The 16,018-nt window shown below is 48.7% G+C and overlaps 3 protein-coding genes across 3 annotated transcripts; 2 read left to right on the forward strand and 1 right to left on the reverse strand.

The window, feature by feature from the left end:
• The first annotated feature begins 8,837 nt into the window (after positions 1-8,837).
• On the forward strand, positions 8,838-10,218 carry LOC123180396 (DIBOA-glucoside dioxygenase BX6). The gene has a single exon (XM_044592440.1). It carries the CDS (start codon positions 8,955-8,957, stop codon positions 10,044-10,046), a length of 1,092 nt encoding a protein of 363 aa, XP_044448375.1. The 5' UTR covers positions 8,838-8,954; the 3' UTR covers positions 10,047-10,218.
• Positions 10,219-10,706: 488 nt separating this feature from the next.
• LOC123180395 (FBD-associated F-box protein At1g66310) lies at positions 10,707-13,259 on the reverse strand. The gene is made up of 3 exons (XM_044592439.1): positions 12,030-13,259; positions 11,821-11,955; positions 10,707-11,682 (listed from the first exon to the last, which is right to left on the reverse strand). Exons 1-3 carry the CDS (start codon positions 13,155-13,157, stop codon positions 11,254-11,256), a joined length of 1,692 nt encoding a protein of 563 aa, XP_044448374.1. The 5' UTR covers positions 13,158-13,259; the 3' UTR covers positions 10,707-11,253.
• Positions 13,260-14,693: 1,434 nt separating this feature from the next.
• Positions 14,694-15,029, forward strand: LOC123165660 (DIBOA-glucoside dioxygenase BX6-like). The gene has a single exon (XM_044583353.1). It carries the CDS (start codon positions 14,694-14,696, stop codon positions 15,027-15,029), a length of 336 nt encoding a protein of 111 aa, XP_044439288.1.
• The last annotated feature ends 989 nt before the right edge of the window (positions 15,030-16,018 follow it).

The raw sequence follows: 16,018 nt of genomic DNA on the forward strand, positions 1-16,018 counted from the left end.
ACTGCGAGAGACGAGGAGGGAGAGGGGTAGGGCTGCGCCAAAGAGAGAGATGTTCTCGTGTCTATGGCAGCCCCAAACCCCCACTATATATAGGGGAAAGGGAGGGGCTGCGCCCCCACCTAGGTTTCCACCTCTAGGGGTGGCGGCCAGCCCTAGATGGGACTTGGAGGGGCGGCCAAAGGGGGAGAGAGGGGGGGGGGGCGCACCACTAGGTGGGCCTTAGGCCCATCTGAGCCTAGGGTTTCCCCTTTTCCCTTCTCTCTTCGCCTTGGGCCCTGGTGGGGGGGCGCACCAGCTCACCTGGGGCTGGTCCCCTCCCACACTTGGCCCACGCAGCCCTCTGGGGCCGGTGGCCCCACCTGGTGGACCCCCGGGACCCTCCCGGTGGTCCCGGTACGTTACCGATAGCACCCAAAACTTTTCCGGTGACCAAAACTTTTTCGGTGGTCTTCACTTTTTCTTCGCTCGTGTCATTTGCTTATTGCGCCGTAACCATGTATAATCTTCATCGTTTATCAGGATGCTTGGGTCAGCCTTGACTTTGAAGGGAGGAATTTCATGAAACTTTTCATAATCTTCATAATCTTCAGACATGTCTGTCTTGCCCTCCACTCCCACAATGTCCCTTTTTCCTGAAAGAACTATGTGGCGCTTTGGCTCATCGTATGATGTATTCGCTTCCTTATCTTTTCTTTTCCTCGGACTGGTAGACATGTCCTTCACATAGATAACCTGTGCCACATCATTGGCTAGGACGAACGGTTCGTCAGTGTACCCAAGATTGTTCAGATCCACTGTTGTCATTCCTTACTGTGGGTCTACCTGTACCCCGCCTCCTGACAGATTGACCCATTTGCACATAAACATATTGTGTAGAAATACGGGCCCCAGAATGACAATCTCGTCGACTAGATGAACTAGGACGTGCGTCATGATATTGAAGAAGGATGGTGGGAACACCAGCTCGAAACTGACAAGACATTGCGCCACATCACTCCTTAGCCTTGGTATGATTTCTGGATCGATCATCTTTTGAGAGATTGCATTGAGGAATGCACATAGCTTCACAATGGCTAATCGGACGTTTTCCGGTAGAAGCCCCCTCAATGCAACCGGAAGCAGTTGCATCATAATCACGTGGCAGTCATGAGACTTTAGGTTCTGGAACTTTTTCTCTGGCATATTTATTATTCCCTTTATATTCGACGAGAAGCCAGTCGGGACCTTCATACTGAGCAGGCATTCAAAGAAGATTTCTTTCTCTTCTTTCGTAAGAGCGTAGCTGGCAGGACCTTCATACTGCTTCGGAGGATGCCGTCTTTTCGTGCAAACGTTGCAGGTCCTCCCGTGCCTCAGGTGTATCTTTTGTCTTCCCATACACGCCCAAGAAGCCTAGCAGGTTCACGCAAAGGTTCTTCGTCACGTGCATCATGTCGATTGAAGAGCGGACCTCTAGCTCTTTCCAGTAGGGTAGGTCCCAAAATATAGATTTCTTCTTCATCATGGGTGCGTGTCCCTCAGCGTCATTTGGAACAGCTAGTCCGCCGGGACCCTTTCCAAAGATTACGTGTAAATCATTGACCATAGCAAGTACGTGATCACCGGTACGCATGGCGGGCTTCTTCCGGTGATCTGCCTCGCCTTTGAAATGCTTGCCTTTCTTTCGACATTGATGGTTGGTCGGAAGAAATCGACGATGGCCCAGGTACACATTCTTCCTGCATTTGTCCAGGTATATACTTTCAGTGTCATCTAAACAGTGCGTGCTTGCGTGGTATCCCTTGTTTGTCTGTCCTGAAAGGTTACTGAGAGCGGGCCAATCGTTGATGGTTACAAACAGCGACGCGTGCAGGTTAAATTCCTCCCGTTTTTGCTCATCCCACGTACGTACACCGTTTCCATTCCACAGCTGTAAATGTTCTTCAACTAATGGCCTTAGGTACACATCAATGTCGTTGCCGGGTTGCTTAGGGCCTTGGATGAGAACTGGCATCATAATGAACTTCCGCTTCATGCACATCCAAGGAGGAAGGTTATACATACATAGTCACGGGCCAGGTGCTGTGATTGCTGCTCTGCTCCCCGAAAGGATTAATGCCATCCGCGCTTAAACCAAACCATACGTTCCTTGGGTCAGCTGCAAACTCAGCCCAGTACTTTATCTCGATTTTTCTCCACTGCGACCCGTCAGCGGGTGCTCTCAACTTCCCGTCTTTCTTACGGTCCTCACTGTGCCATCGCATCAACTTTGTATAAACCCAAAATCTTTGATCATCTCATCAAAGCGTTCATTCCAACTCCGAGATGCTTACTCCAATCCTTAGAAGGATTGCTGGAGCCTTGCATACTTGTTAGCATCTTTCAGGATTGACAAAACCTTCTAGTTGTATCACATACAACCTTTCCTCAAGAAAATCGTCGAGGAAACAATGTTTTGACATCCTATCTGCAAGATTTCATAAATAATGCAGTAACTGCTAATATAATTCCAACAGACTCTTAGCACCGCTACGAGTGAGAAAGTCTATCGTAGTCAACTCCTTGAACTTGTCGGAAAACATCTTAACGACAAGCCGAGCTTTCTTAATGGTGACACTTACCATCATTGTCTGTCTTCCTTTTAAAATCCATCTGCACCCAACTGCCTTACGACCATCAAGTATTTCTTCCAAAGTCTATACTTTGCTTTTATACATGGATCCTCTCTCGGATTTCATGGCCTCGAGTCATTCGTCGGAATCCAGGCCCACCCTCGCTTCTCCATAGCTCGTAGGTTCATTGTTGTCTAGCAACATGACTTCCAAGACAGGATTACGTACCACTCGAAGTAGTACGCATCCTTTGTCAGGCACAGCATTCTCTGCCTTCCACTGCAGCAATTCCAGTACGGTGCCGAGCTTTGTGTTGCCATCTTCGCAATTGGGGTACAACCCTTTTTTGTGCTCCTCTAACATGCGATCGAACTTCAGCTTCTCCTTTTGACTTTCGCATTGCGTCCTTGCATCGACAATGACCCGGCGGAGATCGTCATCATCGGGCACTGGTTCCTCTTGATCTTCAGCAGCTTCCCCCCTTGCAGCATCATTGGGCACATCGTCTGGTTCCTCTTGATCTTCAGCAGCTTCCCCCGTTGCAGCACCACCGTATTCAGGGGGCACATAGTTGTCATCGTCCTCTTCTTCTTCGCCGTCTTCCATCATAACACCTATTTCTCCGTGCCTCGTCCAAACATTATAGTGTGGCATGAAACCCTTGTAAAGCAGGTGGGTGTGAAGGATTTTCCGGTCAGAGTAAGACTTCGTATTCCCACATATAGGGCATGGACAACACATAAAACCATTCTGCTTGTTTGCCTCAGCCACTTCGAGAAAATCATGCACGCCCTTAATGTACTTGGAGGTGTGTCTGTCACCGTACATCCATTGCCGGCTCATCTGCGTGCATTATATATAATTAAGTGTGTCAAAAACCATTACAGAACATCATGAATAGATAATTAAGTGACCAAATTAATAGAAGTTCATCATCACATTAAAACCAAAGTACATACATAGTTCTCATCTAACAACATATATATAGCTCTCGAGAGCATCTAATTAATTAAACCATACATTGAAACTATGTAAAACATTTCAATGCGAAAACAAATGCGATCATAATCGCAACCAAGGTAACAATTGATCCAACGGCATAATGATACCAAGCCTCGGTATGAATGGCATATTTTCTAATCTTTCTAATCTTTAAGCGCATTGCATCCATCTTGATCTTGTGATCATCGACGACATCCGCAACATGCAACTCCAATATCATCTTCCCTCCTCAATTTTTTTATTTTTTCCTTCAAGTAATTGTTTTCTTCTTCAACTAAATTTAACCTCTCGACAATAGGGTCGGTTAGAATTTCCGGTTCAACCACCTCCTAGATAAATAAAATCTATGTCACGTTGGTATTTGTCATAAACAATAAATGAACCAAATAGTTATAAAAAGATAATATATACCACATCCGAATCATAGACAGGACGAGGGCCGACGGGGGCGGATACCAAAACCATCGCACTATGTAATAAAAAGGAATAATAAAAGTAAAAAAATTAGACAAGTAACTATCTAAAGTAAGAATTTTTTTCTTTCAGAAAGAAGTTAAGAACAAGAGGCTCACCACGGTGGTGCTGGCGACGAGATCGGCGTGGGCGATCGACGGCGGTGAAGACGGGGACGGGACGTGACGGACCGCTAAACCTAGACAAATCTCGGGGAAAATGGAGCTCGGAGGTCGAGTTTCGAGAGGAGAAAGATTAACTAGTGTGGCTCAGACATTTCATCGAACACCTCATGTGCATAGGAGGTGAGCTAGAGCACCCAAATGCCCTCCCCTCGTCGGCTAGAAAAATTAGAGCACTGTGGAGTGCTCTGCTGTGGCGATGGGGTATATATAGGGAACTCTTTGGTCCCGGTTCGTGGCACCAACCGGGACTAAAGGCCTTTAGTCCCGGTTGGGGCCACGAACCGGGACCAAAGGCCTTGTGCTGCCCCGCGTCAAAAGTTTAGTCCCACCTCGCTAGTTGAGAGGGCTCGAGAGTGGTTTATAAGCGCTGCTGCGCCCACCCTCTCGAGCTCCTCTCAACTGCAGGCTTTCGGGCCTAACCGTTCTCTTTGCCTGTGGGGCCTTCTGGGCCTTCTGCGGGCCTGAATCCTGGCCCACGGATGGGTTTCAAGTCGTATTCAGGCCGTGGTGGCCCAGTAGGTGGCATAATTTTTTCCTCTGTTTTTTGTTTTCTCTTTTGCTTTATTTGTTTTGTTTTGTTTCTACTTACAACAAAAAACTTATTTATTTTATTTCTAATTACTTATGTATTTTACTTTAATTATTTTATTTTTATTTATTTTACTGCTGCTATTTTTATTTATTTTACTGCTGCTTTTTGTATTTAATTTATTAAGGTTTATTTATTTTAGTTACTATAGTTTATTTTATTTTACTTTATTAAGGTTTATTTTATTTTTATTTATTTTATTTACTATAAAAAAATGAACATAGATGCGCTTATAGAGGAAATTCAACCTAAATTCATAATAAATTTCTATGAAATTTACTGTGAATTTAGGTCAAATTTCCTGTATAAGGGCATCTATTTTCACTTTAAGAGGAGCTCAACAAGGTAGAGAGGGACGGGCTTATAAACTGATGTGAGCGCCCTTCGGTTGGCAAGGTGGGACTAAACACTGGCCGCAACTAGGACCAGCCCTTTAGTCCCGGTTTGTGGTATGAACCGGGACTAAAGGGTGGTGGGCCAGGAGCGAGGCCCATTGGTCCCGGTTTGTCCCACCAACCGGGACCAAAGGGGCCGGACGAACCGGGACCAATGCCCCCACGAGGCCCGGCAGGCCCCTGACCGCACGAACCGGGACCAATGCTCACATTAGTCCCGGTTCGTGACTGAACCGGGACTAATGTGAATATTGCCCTGTGACCAAAGCCCACTTTTCTACTAGTGCCCCCTTCCAAGTAGTAGGAGTAGGAGTCAAGGAAAGGGAAGAGAGAGGAGAAGGAAGGAGGGGGCGTAGCCCCTCCCCCTAGCCCAATTCGGACTAGGCCTTGGGGGCACGCAGCCTCTCCTCTCTCTTTCCCCTAAAGCCCAATAAGGCCCATATACTCCCCGACGAATTCCCGTAACTCTCCGGTACTCCGAAAAATACCCGAATCACTCGGAACCTTTCCGATGTACGAATATAGTCGTCCAATATATCGATCTTTACGTCTCGACCATTTCGAGACTCCTCGTCATGTCCCCGATCTCATCCGGAACTCCGAACTACCTTCGGTACATCAAAACACATAAACTCATAATACAAATCGTCACCGAACGTTAAGCGTGCGGACCCTACGGATTCGAGAACTATGTAGACATGACCGAGACACATCTCCGGTCAATAACCAATAGCGAAACCTGGATGCTCATATTGGCTCCTACATATTCTACGAAGATCTTTATCGGTCAAACCGCATAACAACATACGTTGTTCACTTTGTCATCGGTATGTTATTTGCCCGAGATTCGATCGTTGGTATCTCAATACCTTGTTCAATCTCGTTACCGGCAAGTCTTTTTACTTGTTTTGTAATGCATCATCCCGCAACTAACTCATTAGTCACATTGCTTGCAAGGCTTATAGTGATGTGCATTACCGAAAGGGCCCAGAGATACTTCTCCGACAATCGGAGTGACAAATCCTAATCTCGAAATACGCCAACCCAACAAGTACCTTCGGAGACACCTGTAGAGTACCTTTATAATCACCCAGTTACGTTGTGACGTTTGGTAGCACACAAAGTGTTCCTCCGGTAAACGGGAGTTGCATAATCTCATAGCCATAGGAACATGTATAAGTCATGAAGAAAGCAATAGCAACATACTAAACGATCAAGTGCTAAGCTAACGGAATGTTCAAGTCAATCACATCATTCTCCTAATGATGTGATCCCGTTAATCAAATGACAACTCATGTCTATGGCTAGGAAACATAACCATCTTTGATCAACGAGCTAGTCAAGTAGAGGCATACTAGTGACACTCTGTTTGTCTATGTATTCACACATGTATTACGTTTCCGGTTAATACAATTCTAGCATGAATAATAAACATTTATCATGAGAATAAGGAAATAAATAATAACTTTATTATTGCCTCTAGGGCATATTTCCTTCACTTGATGCCCAATATATAAGCAGCTTCACCGAGGTCTTTCATTGAAAAACTCTTATTCAAGTATCCTTTTATGCTATCCAGAAATTCTATATCATTTTCAATCAACAATATGTCATCCACATATAATATTAGAAATGCTACAGAGCTCCCACTCACTTTCTTGTAAACACAGACTTCTCCAAATGTCTGTATAAAACCATATGCTTTGATCACACTATCAAAACGTTTATTCCAACTCCGAGATGCTTGCACCAGTCCATAAATGGATCGCTGGAGCTTGCACACTTTGTTAGCATCCTTTGGATCGATAAAACCTTCAGGTTGCATCATATACAACTCTTCTTCCAGAAATCCATTCAGGAAGTCAGTCTTTACATCCATTTGCCAAATTTCATAATCATAAAATGCGGCAATTGCTAACATGATTCAGACGGACTTAAGCATTGCTACGGGTGAGAAGGTCTCATCGTAGTCAACTCCTTGAACTTGTCGAAAACCTTTCGCAACAAGTCGAGCTTTGTAGACAGTAACATTACCGTCAGCGCCAGTCTTCTTCTTGAAGATCCATTTATTCTCGATGGCTTGCCGATCATCGGGCAAGTCAACTAAAGTCCATACTTTGTTCTCATACATGGATCCCATCTCAGATTTCATGGCCTCAAGCCATTTTGCGGAATCTGGGCTCATCATCGCTTCCTCATAGTTCGTAGGTTCGTCATGGTCAAGTAACATGACCTCCAGAACAGGATTACCGTACCACTCTGGGACCTCACCAAGAAGGTTCAGTTCAACTCCAACTTCGACCTATTCCAGATGGAAGTGACCAACTAGCGTGACACCCTCTTCTGCCAGGCATTCCCGACCCCTTGCTACTAGTGGAGCCCCATGCTACGATTGTCATCGACAAAGCTACAACGGTCCATGGCGACCTGTGCTACGACCGTAACCGGTAGAGACCCATACTTCAACCATCCAACCATCCGCAACAGAGCCGCATCCGGTGGCAACCCATGTTACGACCATCGTTGCCGAAAGATGCAACAATAGGGCAACGAAGCTGCAACCGGGTCATGGCGGAGCTGCAATCGGTGGTGACTCATGCTATGAAAGTTGTCAACAAATGTTGCAACCATATCCAACGGAGCTACCGGATCGTGGCGAAGCTGCAACCGACCACCGGGGGCGCTACAACCATGCCTGGCGACGCCACGACGACCACCCGACACGCACCAGAGATGCTACGACGGACACCATGGGATGTTGCAACCAGCAACGCGGTTTGCTATGACCGTGCTCAGCAACGCTACGACGGGCCACCCAAATTGCTGGGATGGCAGCGACACCGTACTGCAAAGGACGCGGGCATTGCTGCGATGGCAACGGCCTCACGCCCACGACAAAACGACGACCTGTTGATGCACGTCGCTGCGGCCAAGCGCTTAGTTGGGTGAGGCGAGGGAGAGCGAGAGGTGTAGTGCAGCAGTTGGCGCGAGGTGAGGGGATAGGGATGATTGGACGGGAAAGGAGAGAGTGGCATGTTCGTGGGAAGAGGAATCAAACGGTCTTCATTACCTCAATCGGACGGCTACGTGGCGACCGGCCAGACTCTCGGGCCAATCGGCCGGCGCATAGGATCGGCCAAACGTGATATTGCTGTGCTGGTTGTTCAGTACCAGTACAATACTCCCTCCGTCCGTGAATAAGTGTATATCTAGCTTTTGTCTTAAGTCAAAGTTTTGAAACTTTGACCACCTTTCTAGAAAAAAGTAAAAGCATTTATGGCATGAAATTAGTATCATTAGATTCGGTTTAAAATGTACTTTGATAATATGTTACTACTATTTTCTATATAATTGGTCAAAATTTTAAAACTTTGACTTAGAACAAAGGGAATGTCTAGAACACATCTAGATGTGACATAATTATGTCACATCTAACTTTATGTCCACTATGTTTGTGGTCTATTTTTTTTGTCTTAGCTTTTTTTTTATTCTTTGTTGCTGCGTTATTTGTAGGAGCTTAGATGTGACATTTTTAGAAAACATCTAGATGTGAATTAAACAAACTGTAGAACAAAAGCTAGATGTATACTTATTCACGGACGGAGGGAGTAGATGACAGTCGACGTACACGCGCGTGGGAGGCGTGCTCTCATATCCGACAACACACACCTACGAACTCTCACGCGGATCAATACTCCTGATTCCCCAATCTCCGCCACGGAGTACCGCCGCCGGCGCCATGTCCACCACCACTAAAGGTACAGCCGGCTACGACCGCCGCCGGGGGCTTCAGGCGTTCGACGACACCAAGGCCGGCGTCAAGGGCCTCGTCGACGCCAGCGTCACCACCATCCCGCCCATCTTCCACCACCCTCCCGACTCCCTCGCCACTTCTTCCACCGCCACCATCCCGGTCATCGACCTCTCGGGCCGCCGATCCGAAGTGGTCGGCGAGGTGCGGGCGGCGACCGAGACGGTGGGCTTCTTCCAGGTGGTCAACCACGGCGTGCCGGCCGACCTACTCGCCGAGATGCTCGCGTCCGTGCGGCGGTTCCACGAGTCGCCGGCCGAGGCCAAGACGCCGCACTACACCCGGGACCTTGCCAGGAAGGTCCGGTTCAACTCCAACTTCGACCTCTTCCAGTCGCCGGCGGCCAATTGGCGCGACACCCTCTTCTGCCAGGCGCTCCCGGACCCGCCGGAGCCGGAGGAGCTCCCCACCGCGGTGCGGGGCGTTTTGCTGGAGTACGGCGACGCGGTGCGGCAGCTCGCCGTGCGGGTGCTGGAGCTGGTGTCGGAGGCCATGGGGCTGGCGCCGGACCGGCTGGAGAAGATGGGGTGCGCGGATGGCCTGAGCGTGGTGAGCAACTACTACCCGCCGTGCCCGCAGCCGCACCTCACGCTCGGCACCAGCCGGCACTCCGACCCGGCGTTCCTCACCGTGCTCCTCCAGGACGACATGGCCGGCCTCCAGGTGCTCGTTGACGACGACGGCGAGAAGCGGGCAGTGTGGGCGGACGTCCCTCCGGTGCCGGGCGCTCTGGTGATCAACGTCGGCGACCTGCTCCAGCTGGTGAGCAACGGGAGGCTGAAGAGCGTGGAGCACCGGGTGGTGGCCAACAGGAGCAGGGACAGGGCAAGGATCTCGGTGGCGGCCTTCTTCAATGCCGACCTGAGGCAGACGACGGCGGTGTACGGCCCCATCGAGGAACAGGTAACCTCGTCGGCGCCGCCGTTGTACAGGAGCATCACGGTGGAGGAGTTCCTCTCTCACTACGACGGCAAAGGCCTGGACGGTCGCCCGGCGCTGGACCATTTCCTTCTTCCTTGATCAGTGGTCGGTTTGAAACAATGCTGGGAATTTCTAGCTGAACTTGTTTTCTGAAATCAGATGCTGTCAAATGTTTCTGAAACACCGTAATGCAATCCTGAGCAGAGGATGTGTTTGCTACTACTCCTAGATTTTAGTATGCCAACTAATACAACCCAAGATTTTCTGAATATATGCTGCATTTGCAACATCTTACTAGCATCACTAGGAATATGGACAAACAAAATGGTAGTGAGTGCGTGACTATTCCATGATTTCAGTATCTATCTGGAGATGAAGACTCTGCATATTATTCACCCTAAAACTCAGTAAGTCAAGAGAAAGAAAAAATCACATGGACCATGAATCTTGCCACTATCATCTGTTAAAGTGTGGAACTAAATGTGCATCGCTGCAACGATTTTATTCTCGTTTAAGCACATCGAACTCAAAGGGAACCAAACAGTGATTAACTGTAGCAAGTTGAACTTTTGCTTGTGTTAAAAAGGGCAACTGAGAGGTTTCATGGCTTTCAGATTCTACTGGTGCAACATCTGACCACCAAGAAAGCATTGCTGATAGAAACGAGAGTACTCCTTTCTCAGACGAAAGACATGTAACATAGGAGTTTGATGCTGAGTTCACTAGCTCACAGTTCCAACTATTGACGGACAAAAGACATGCAAGAGAGGAGTTTGGTGCTGAGTTTAGTACAAGATCACAGTTACAACTTTTGATAGTGAACTAGTTGCATGACATACCATGCTGGGAATTACTAAGGATCATTAAACTACAAACAGAGAAACAAGCATTGAACTGCAGGCAACATAATATTCAGGTATCGGCACCATAAAAACAAGCAAAAGACAACACCATCTTCAGTTATTATCCTCGGATACCAAATTGGTAGAACCAGGGATCCTACCGGACCTGCTCCATAGGTTGTAGGGGAAGGATGGAGTAGGGCGAGGCGATGAGCGGGCGCGCCGGCGGCTGGGCGCCGTCGCGTAGGAGGATGGCGGCGGCGGCTAGGGTTAGAGGCGGCTAGGGTTCCGGCTCCTCTGGGAGCCGGGCAATAGAGATAATATTCTTCTTATTGCTTGATTCCAAAAGAGTCTTACAGCCTATATTTATAACCTAGATAACTTGCATAAGAATTAACCTAAGATAACTTGCATAAGAAATAACCTAAGATAACTTGTGGGCTAAGATTGCCCGGTGGGCCTAGCTAAACCGGCCATAACACCTCGTCAGAACTGGAAGGACATGATATTGATATCACTGGAAGAGTATGGTCTTTGGCCAGAAAAGAGTTGTTGAAGGGATCGGCAATTGACAAGTCATGGGTATCCAAATAGTTATTCAAATAGTACGAACAATGCTTAAACTCGAACTCTGGAGAAGCTTCACTTTCCACTCCTAGCAACCTGTGCTGATCAGCCACCCATTTCTCGTCGAACTTCTCGCTAACGCCAAATTTGATCTCGTTTAGCACTTTCGCATTCAGAACAAAGAACTTGGCAAAGCTAACATCTTGCTCATCGCCTGTGTAATTCTTCAACACTAGTTTTTTTAGATGGGTCTCAAGGCATTTGATTGGAGTTATTGGATCACAATGACGCACATTGTTCATCTCTGCGTTCAAGTATTTGTTCCACTGGAAAGGAAATAAGACTTATAAGATACATGTGTTAAAAGTAATTGGTAACTAGACTAGATTATACATGTCAATCAATTCTTTTTGGAGTAACAAGTACTCATTCACCATTTAAAGCAAGCCAAGATGAATACTCACCATAACATAAAGTATTTCCAAGCAGGGGAAAAACCTGAGGACGTCAAGAACTGCATTCAAATCAGTGCAAGCAAACTGGAGAGCCAAAACCTTCACTGTGCATATCGAATTGTTCAAGCTGGTTGAAACCAACCCCTGCCAAAAACAATGAGCATAAAACAAATGTATGAAGGTATGCCAAATGCAAGAGTCGAGAAGGATGCTGCTACCTGAAAGATTAGCTTTGCAATCTGAATATTGGAGGTGCGGGGTGACAAAGGGCCCAATATCTCCAGTTTAGGTGCCTTATTTACCCGGATATTCAAACCATCTGAGCATGGACAAAGCAGTCTTTCAAGGCGAGGGGTGTCCTCAATAACCAATTCTTCTTTGCCAACATGACAATGACTGAAGGCGATGCTCCTAAGAGTTCGCGAGCTAATGCGGAGGGGACCAGTATAAACATTTCCCTGCAGATATAGGGTCTCCAACACATGGCAGGAGGAGATCGCCCCATGGAAGACATCCTCTGAGATGGAAACGCTCCGTAGGGTGAGATGCTTGAGGAGGGGGAAATTCAGTAAAGGAGCGATCTCTTTTGGGACATCGCAGTGGCCGATTGTAGCCACAACAACAGTCGATGCGAAACGGAGCACGGATGATGGCAAGGAGCATCGAGCTGCTCGACACAAGATCGGGAAGAAGATATGGAGCTCCTGAAGGTTGTGCAGGCTTCGAGAGTGGAACCAGCTCTCAATCTGAGCAAGTTTCTGGGCGTGCCCTTCTTTTTTCGGGCAGATGCAGGTTAAGCGGAAGTCGAAGCAGCGAACGGGGCCAGGGTGGTCGGAGAGGATCCTGGAGACGATGGAGTCCTGCGGCGGTCGAGGCCCTCGGCGGCGGCACGACGGCTGAAAATTATTGGTGCTGAGGTTCTTCTTTTTACAGCGAAGGGGCAAACTGCGGCCGGTCCTGAGATTCTGGGCGTCGATGTTGAGAGGCGCGGAGCGCCAGAGGGGGCGCCATCGGCGGGCGATGGCCTGCGTGCGAGCGCCGTCCTTGGTGGGGAGGAGGGAGATGATGGTGCAGAGGACGGCGTCCGGAAGGTTGCTGATGAGATCGCCGTCGCAGTTGTCATCCCGTGCCCGTTTCCGTGGCCTGCACCCGGCCGTTCCACCGGATGCGCGCTTCTTGGCCGCCGCCGCCGCCTTCTTCTTGGCCACGGGTACGGCGGCTGCCGCTGTCTTCTTGGCCGCCAGGGGCTTCTTCTTAGCAGCCGCGGGCACCGCTGCCGCCGCTGTCGTCTTGGTAGCCGTGGGTGCAGGCGCCGGCGCCGGCGCCGCCGTCTTCTTCTTCCTCATGTATGGAGATTGGCTAGGCGGAGAGTGTTGGGCATCTGGGATGAATTTTGGGGTTCTGCCGTCGTTTCGAGTGCAGCTGATGGGGATGGATCTGGGACCGAGAGTGGGGAGCCGGAACGGGCAGCGTTGAAGGCTAGTCAGGTTGCTGGGCCACGCCGGGCTGCGATGGGTCGGGTCCTCGGTGTTTCTCCAAAATTGGCATTTGGATTTCACTCAAGTTCAACCATTTTTGAATAAAATGTGGATTACCCTAAAAAGGAATAAAATGCGAATGGTGCTCAAATCAGTCTTGAATTCAGACAGCACCGGTTTTTGTATAAAATAAAAACATTTTCTACCAACTTAGATGACGAAAATACTCAACTTGTGAGAATGATAGTGTTTCTCTTATTCCCTATGCCGCCGCAAGACACAAAGATTCTCGATCTCCTCTTCATGACAACATCCTCACATGTGAATGGTTGATGAGCTGAAGAAGTAGAACTATGTCCTCTTGCCGTCGTCGAGGGAGGAGACGGAGCGACACTCCTGTCCTCTCGTGGTCGCAGGTCGCCCAAGTCCCAAGTTTAAGTCGCACGCAGATGGATCACTGTTTGTAGTATATGTAGAGAGATATAGATGAACTTAGAAGGTTGGTTTGGACTTGAGAGGAGGGCATGGTCCATGGCCAGAGGAAAGGTCATGTCATGGATTAGTGAGGTGGCAGGCAATGCCATGAATCAATGAGGTGGCGCAGGCCACACCGTATGATACATCCTTGCCATTTCCTTCCCAGAAAGCAAATTAAGTGGCATCGGTACCTTGTTGTTTTTTTCAACAACTTGAAAGAAAATTACTTGCTTTTACAATGGTCTCTATTCTTTTTCGCAAACTAACTTTCCATTTTAGCGAACTGACTTGAACTTTCCAAGTCAGTCGAGCCATCCTGTTATGCTTTCTTTGTGGATGTTTGTGATTTATCTTTCTAATCTTCATTCAAGCCGTCATTCTTTGATGTTCATTGGCATGGGCATGGGCAGTATCTTTTCTCTTATTTCACAAGAATATATAACAAGTGTGTGCTAGCTAGCGTCTACAAGCAAAGCAAATGGATCTGGTAAAACAAGGACAAATTGATCATGTATGTGACCAACAAGTCCTCCTTTATTAAATCCTCAAAGAAGTAGACTGACACATTTGGTTTGGTTGCATCTTTCAGCAACATGGTGTCATCAACCCATACATACATTCATTGGCTGATGATTACATATCTGTCCACATGTCCACAACAAGATATAAATGGAAAGCAACAACTCTCCAAAAACAATATTATGCATCATCCCAAGAACTAACCAACCAACGACCAACAACTCTTTCAGGACTTGTGTTCTAGATAAGATTGCAGCAAAGAAGAGGATCCACTCTTCACTAGCGGGGGTGGCCAATTAAATAGGGATTTTCCTGGACAACCAGCCCAGATAAGATACATAGATCACCAGACCATGTAAAGCCAGCCAGCCACTTCAACTCCAGGTGGTCGTGCTCCTCCAGGATGACATGGCCGGCCTCCAGGTGCTTGTCGACGACGGCGGCAGCGGCGGCGAGAAGCGATGTGTGTGGGTGGACGTCCCTCCGGTGCGTGGTGCTCTGGTGATCAACGTCGGCGACCTGCTCCAGCTGGTGAGCAACGGGAGGCTGAAGAGCGTGGACCACCGGGTGGTGGCCAATAGGAGCAGCGACAGGGCAAGGATCTCGGTGGCGGCATTCTTCAATGCCGACCTGAGGAGGACCGAGGACGATGGCGGTGTACGGCCCCATCGAGGAACAGGTGTCCTCGTCGGCGCCGCCGTTGTACAGGAGCATCACGGTGGGGGAGTTCCTCTCTCACTATGATGGCAAAGGCCTCGACGGACGCCCGACGCTGGACCACTTCCTTCTTCCTTAGAGCATCTCCAGTCACGCCCCAACAGCCCCCCAGGCCATTTTTTAGCACCGGCGCCAAAAAATCGGCCCACTCGCGCCCCCAGGATCTCGTTTATCGTCGGTTTGGGCCGAAATAACAGCCGGCGAAACCGAGCCGAACCCAAGCCCCCATGGGTCGCCTGTGGGCGCCGGCCGAAGCGAAAAGGTGCGTGAGTGCGCTCTGTCGGTGAGAGAAGGCCCTTTTCCTACCGACCCCCTGCTTTTCCCCCTCCGTTTCCCTTCTGTAACACCCCGCATGTAACTTTCCATATTTGTAACTCCGACTCTTGCCATTTTCGGCTATGTGTTACGATATTCCCTCCGTGGTCGGGTTTTGTTTTTTTCGTTTTGCATTTTTTTCATGTCATGCATTTCATATCATGTCATCATGTGCATTGCATTTGCATACGTGTTCGTCTCTTGCATCCGAACATTTTCCCCGTTGTCCGTTTTGCGATCCGGCGCTCCTATCTCCTCCGGTGCACCCCTCTTGTTTTCTTTCGTGAGCGGGTGTCAAACATTCTCGTAATGGACCGAGACTTGTCAAGTGGCCTTAGTATACCACCGGTAGGCCACCGGTCAAGTTTCGTTCCATTTGGAGGTCGTTTGGTACTCCAACGGTTAACCGGGCATCCGCAAAGTCCATTGAGTGTGCAGCAAAAACCCCCTCTCAAACCAGCCCAAAACCCACCAAACTCTCTTCCATGCTGTAGGTCGTTTGATCACGATCGTGTGGGCGAAAACCACACCTCATTTGAAGCCTCCTAGCTCCCTCTACCTATTTATATGTGACCCTCCCGAAAAACGAACACAGTCCAAACCCTAACCCTCGTCCCTCTCCGCCGCCGGACAAGTCCGGGCGGAGCCGGACGCGTCCACCTCCACCGCCGCCGCCACGTGGCACGCCTCCGTACGCCGCC

Source organism: Triticum aestivum, chromosome 1D (genome assembly GCF_018294505.1).
Source record: "Triticum aestivum cultivar Chinese Spring chromosome 1D, IWGSC CS RefSeq v2.1, whole genome shotgun sequence".
Taxonomy (NCBI): domain Eukaryota; kingdom Viridiplantae; phylum Streptophyta; class Magnoliopsida; order Poales; family Poaceae; genus Triticum; species Triticum aestivum.

Excerpts from the sequence above, each read along its gene's own strand:
- LOC123180395 (XM_044592439.1), bottom strand. The coding sequence starts at position 13,157 with ATGAGGAAGAAGAAGACGGCGGCGCCGGCGCCGGCGCCTGCACCCACG. Across the intron at positions 11,956-12,029 it reads TTGCAAAGCTAATCTTTCAG|GGGTTGGTTTCAACCAGCTT; the intron begins GTAGCAGCATCC and ends TGTTTTTGGCAG. Across the intron at positions 11,683-11,820 it reads TGGAAATACTTTATGTTATG|TGGAACAAATACTTGAACGC; the intron begins GTGAGTATTCAT and ends TTTCCTTTCCAG.
- LOC123180396 (XM_044592440.1), top strand. The coding sequence starts at position 8,955 with ATGTCCACCACCACTAAAGGTACAGCCGGCTACGACCGCCGCCGGGGG.
- LOC123165660 (XM_044583353.1), top strand. The coding sequence starts at position 14,694 with ATGGCCGGCCTCCAGGTGCTTGTCGACGACGGCGGCAGCGGCGGCGAG.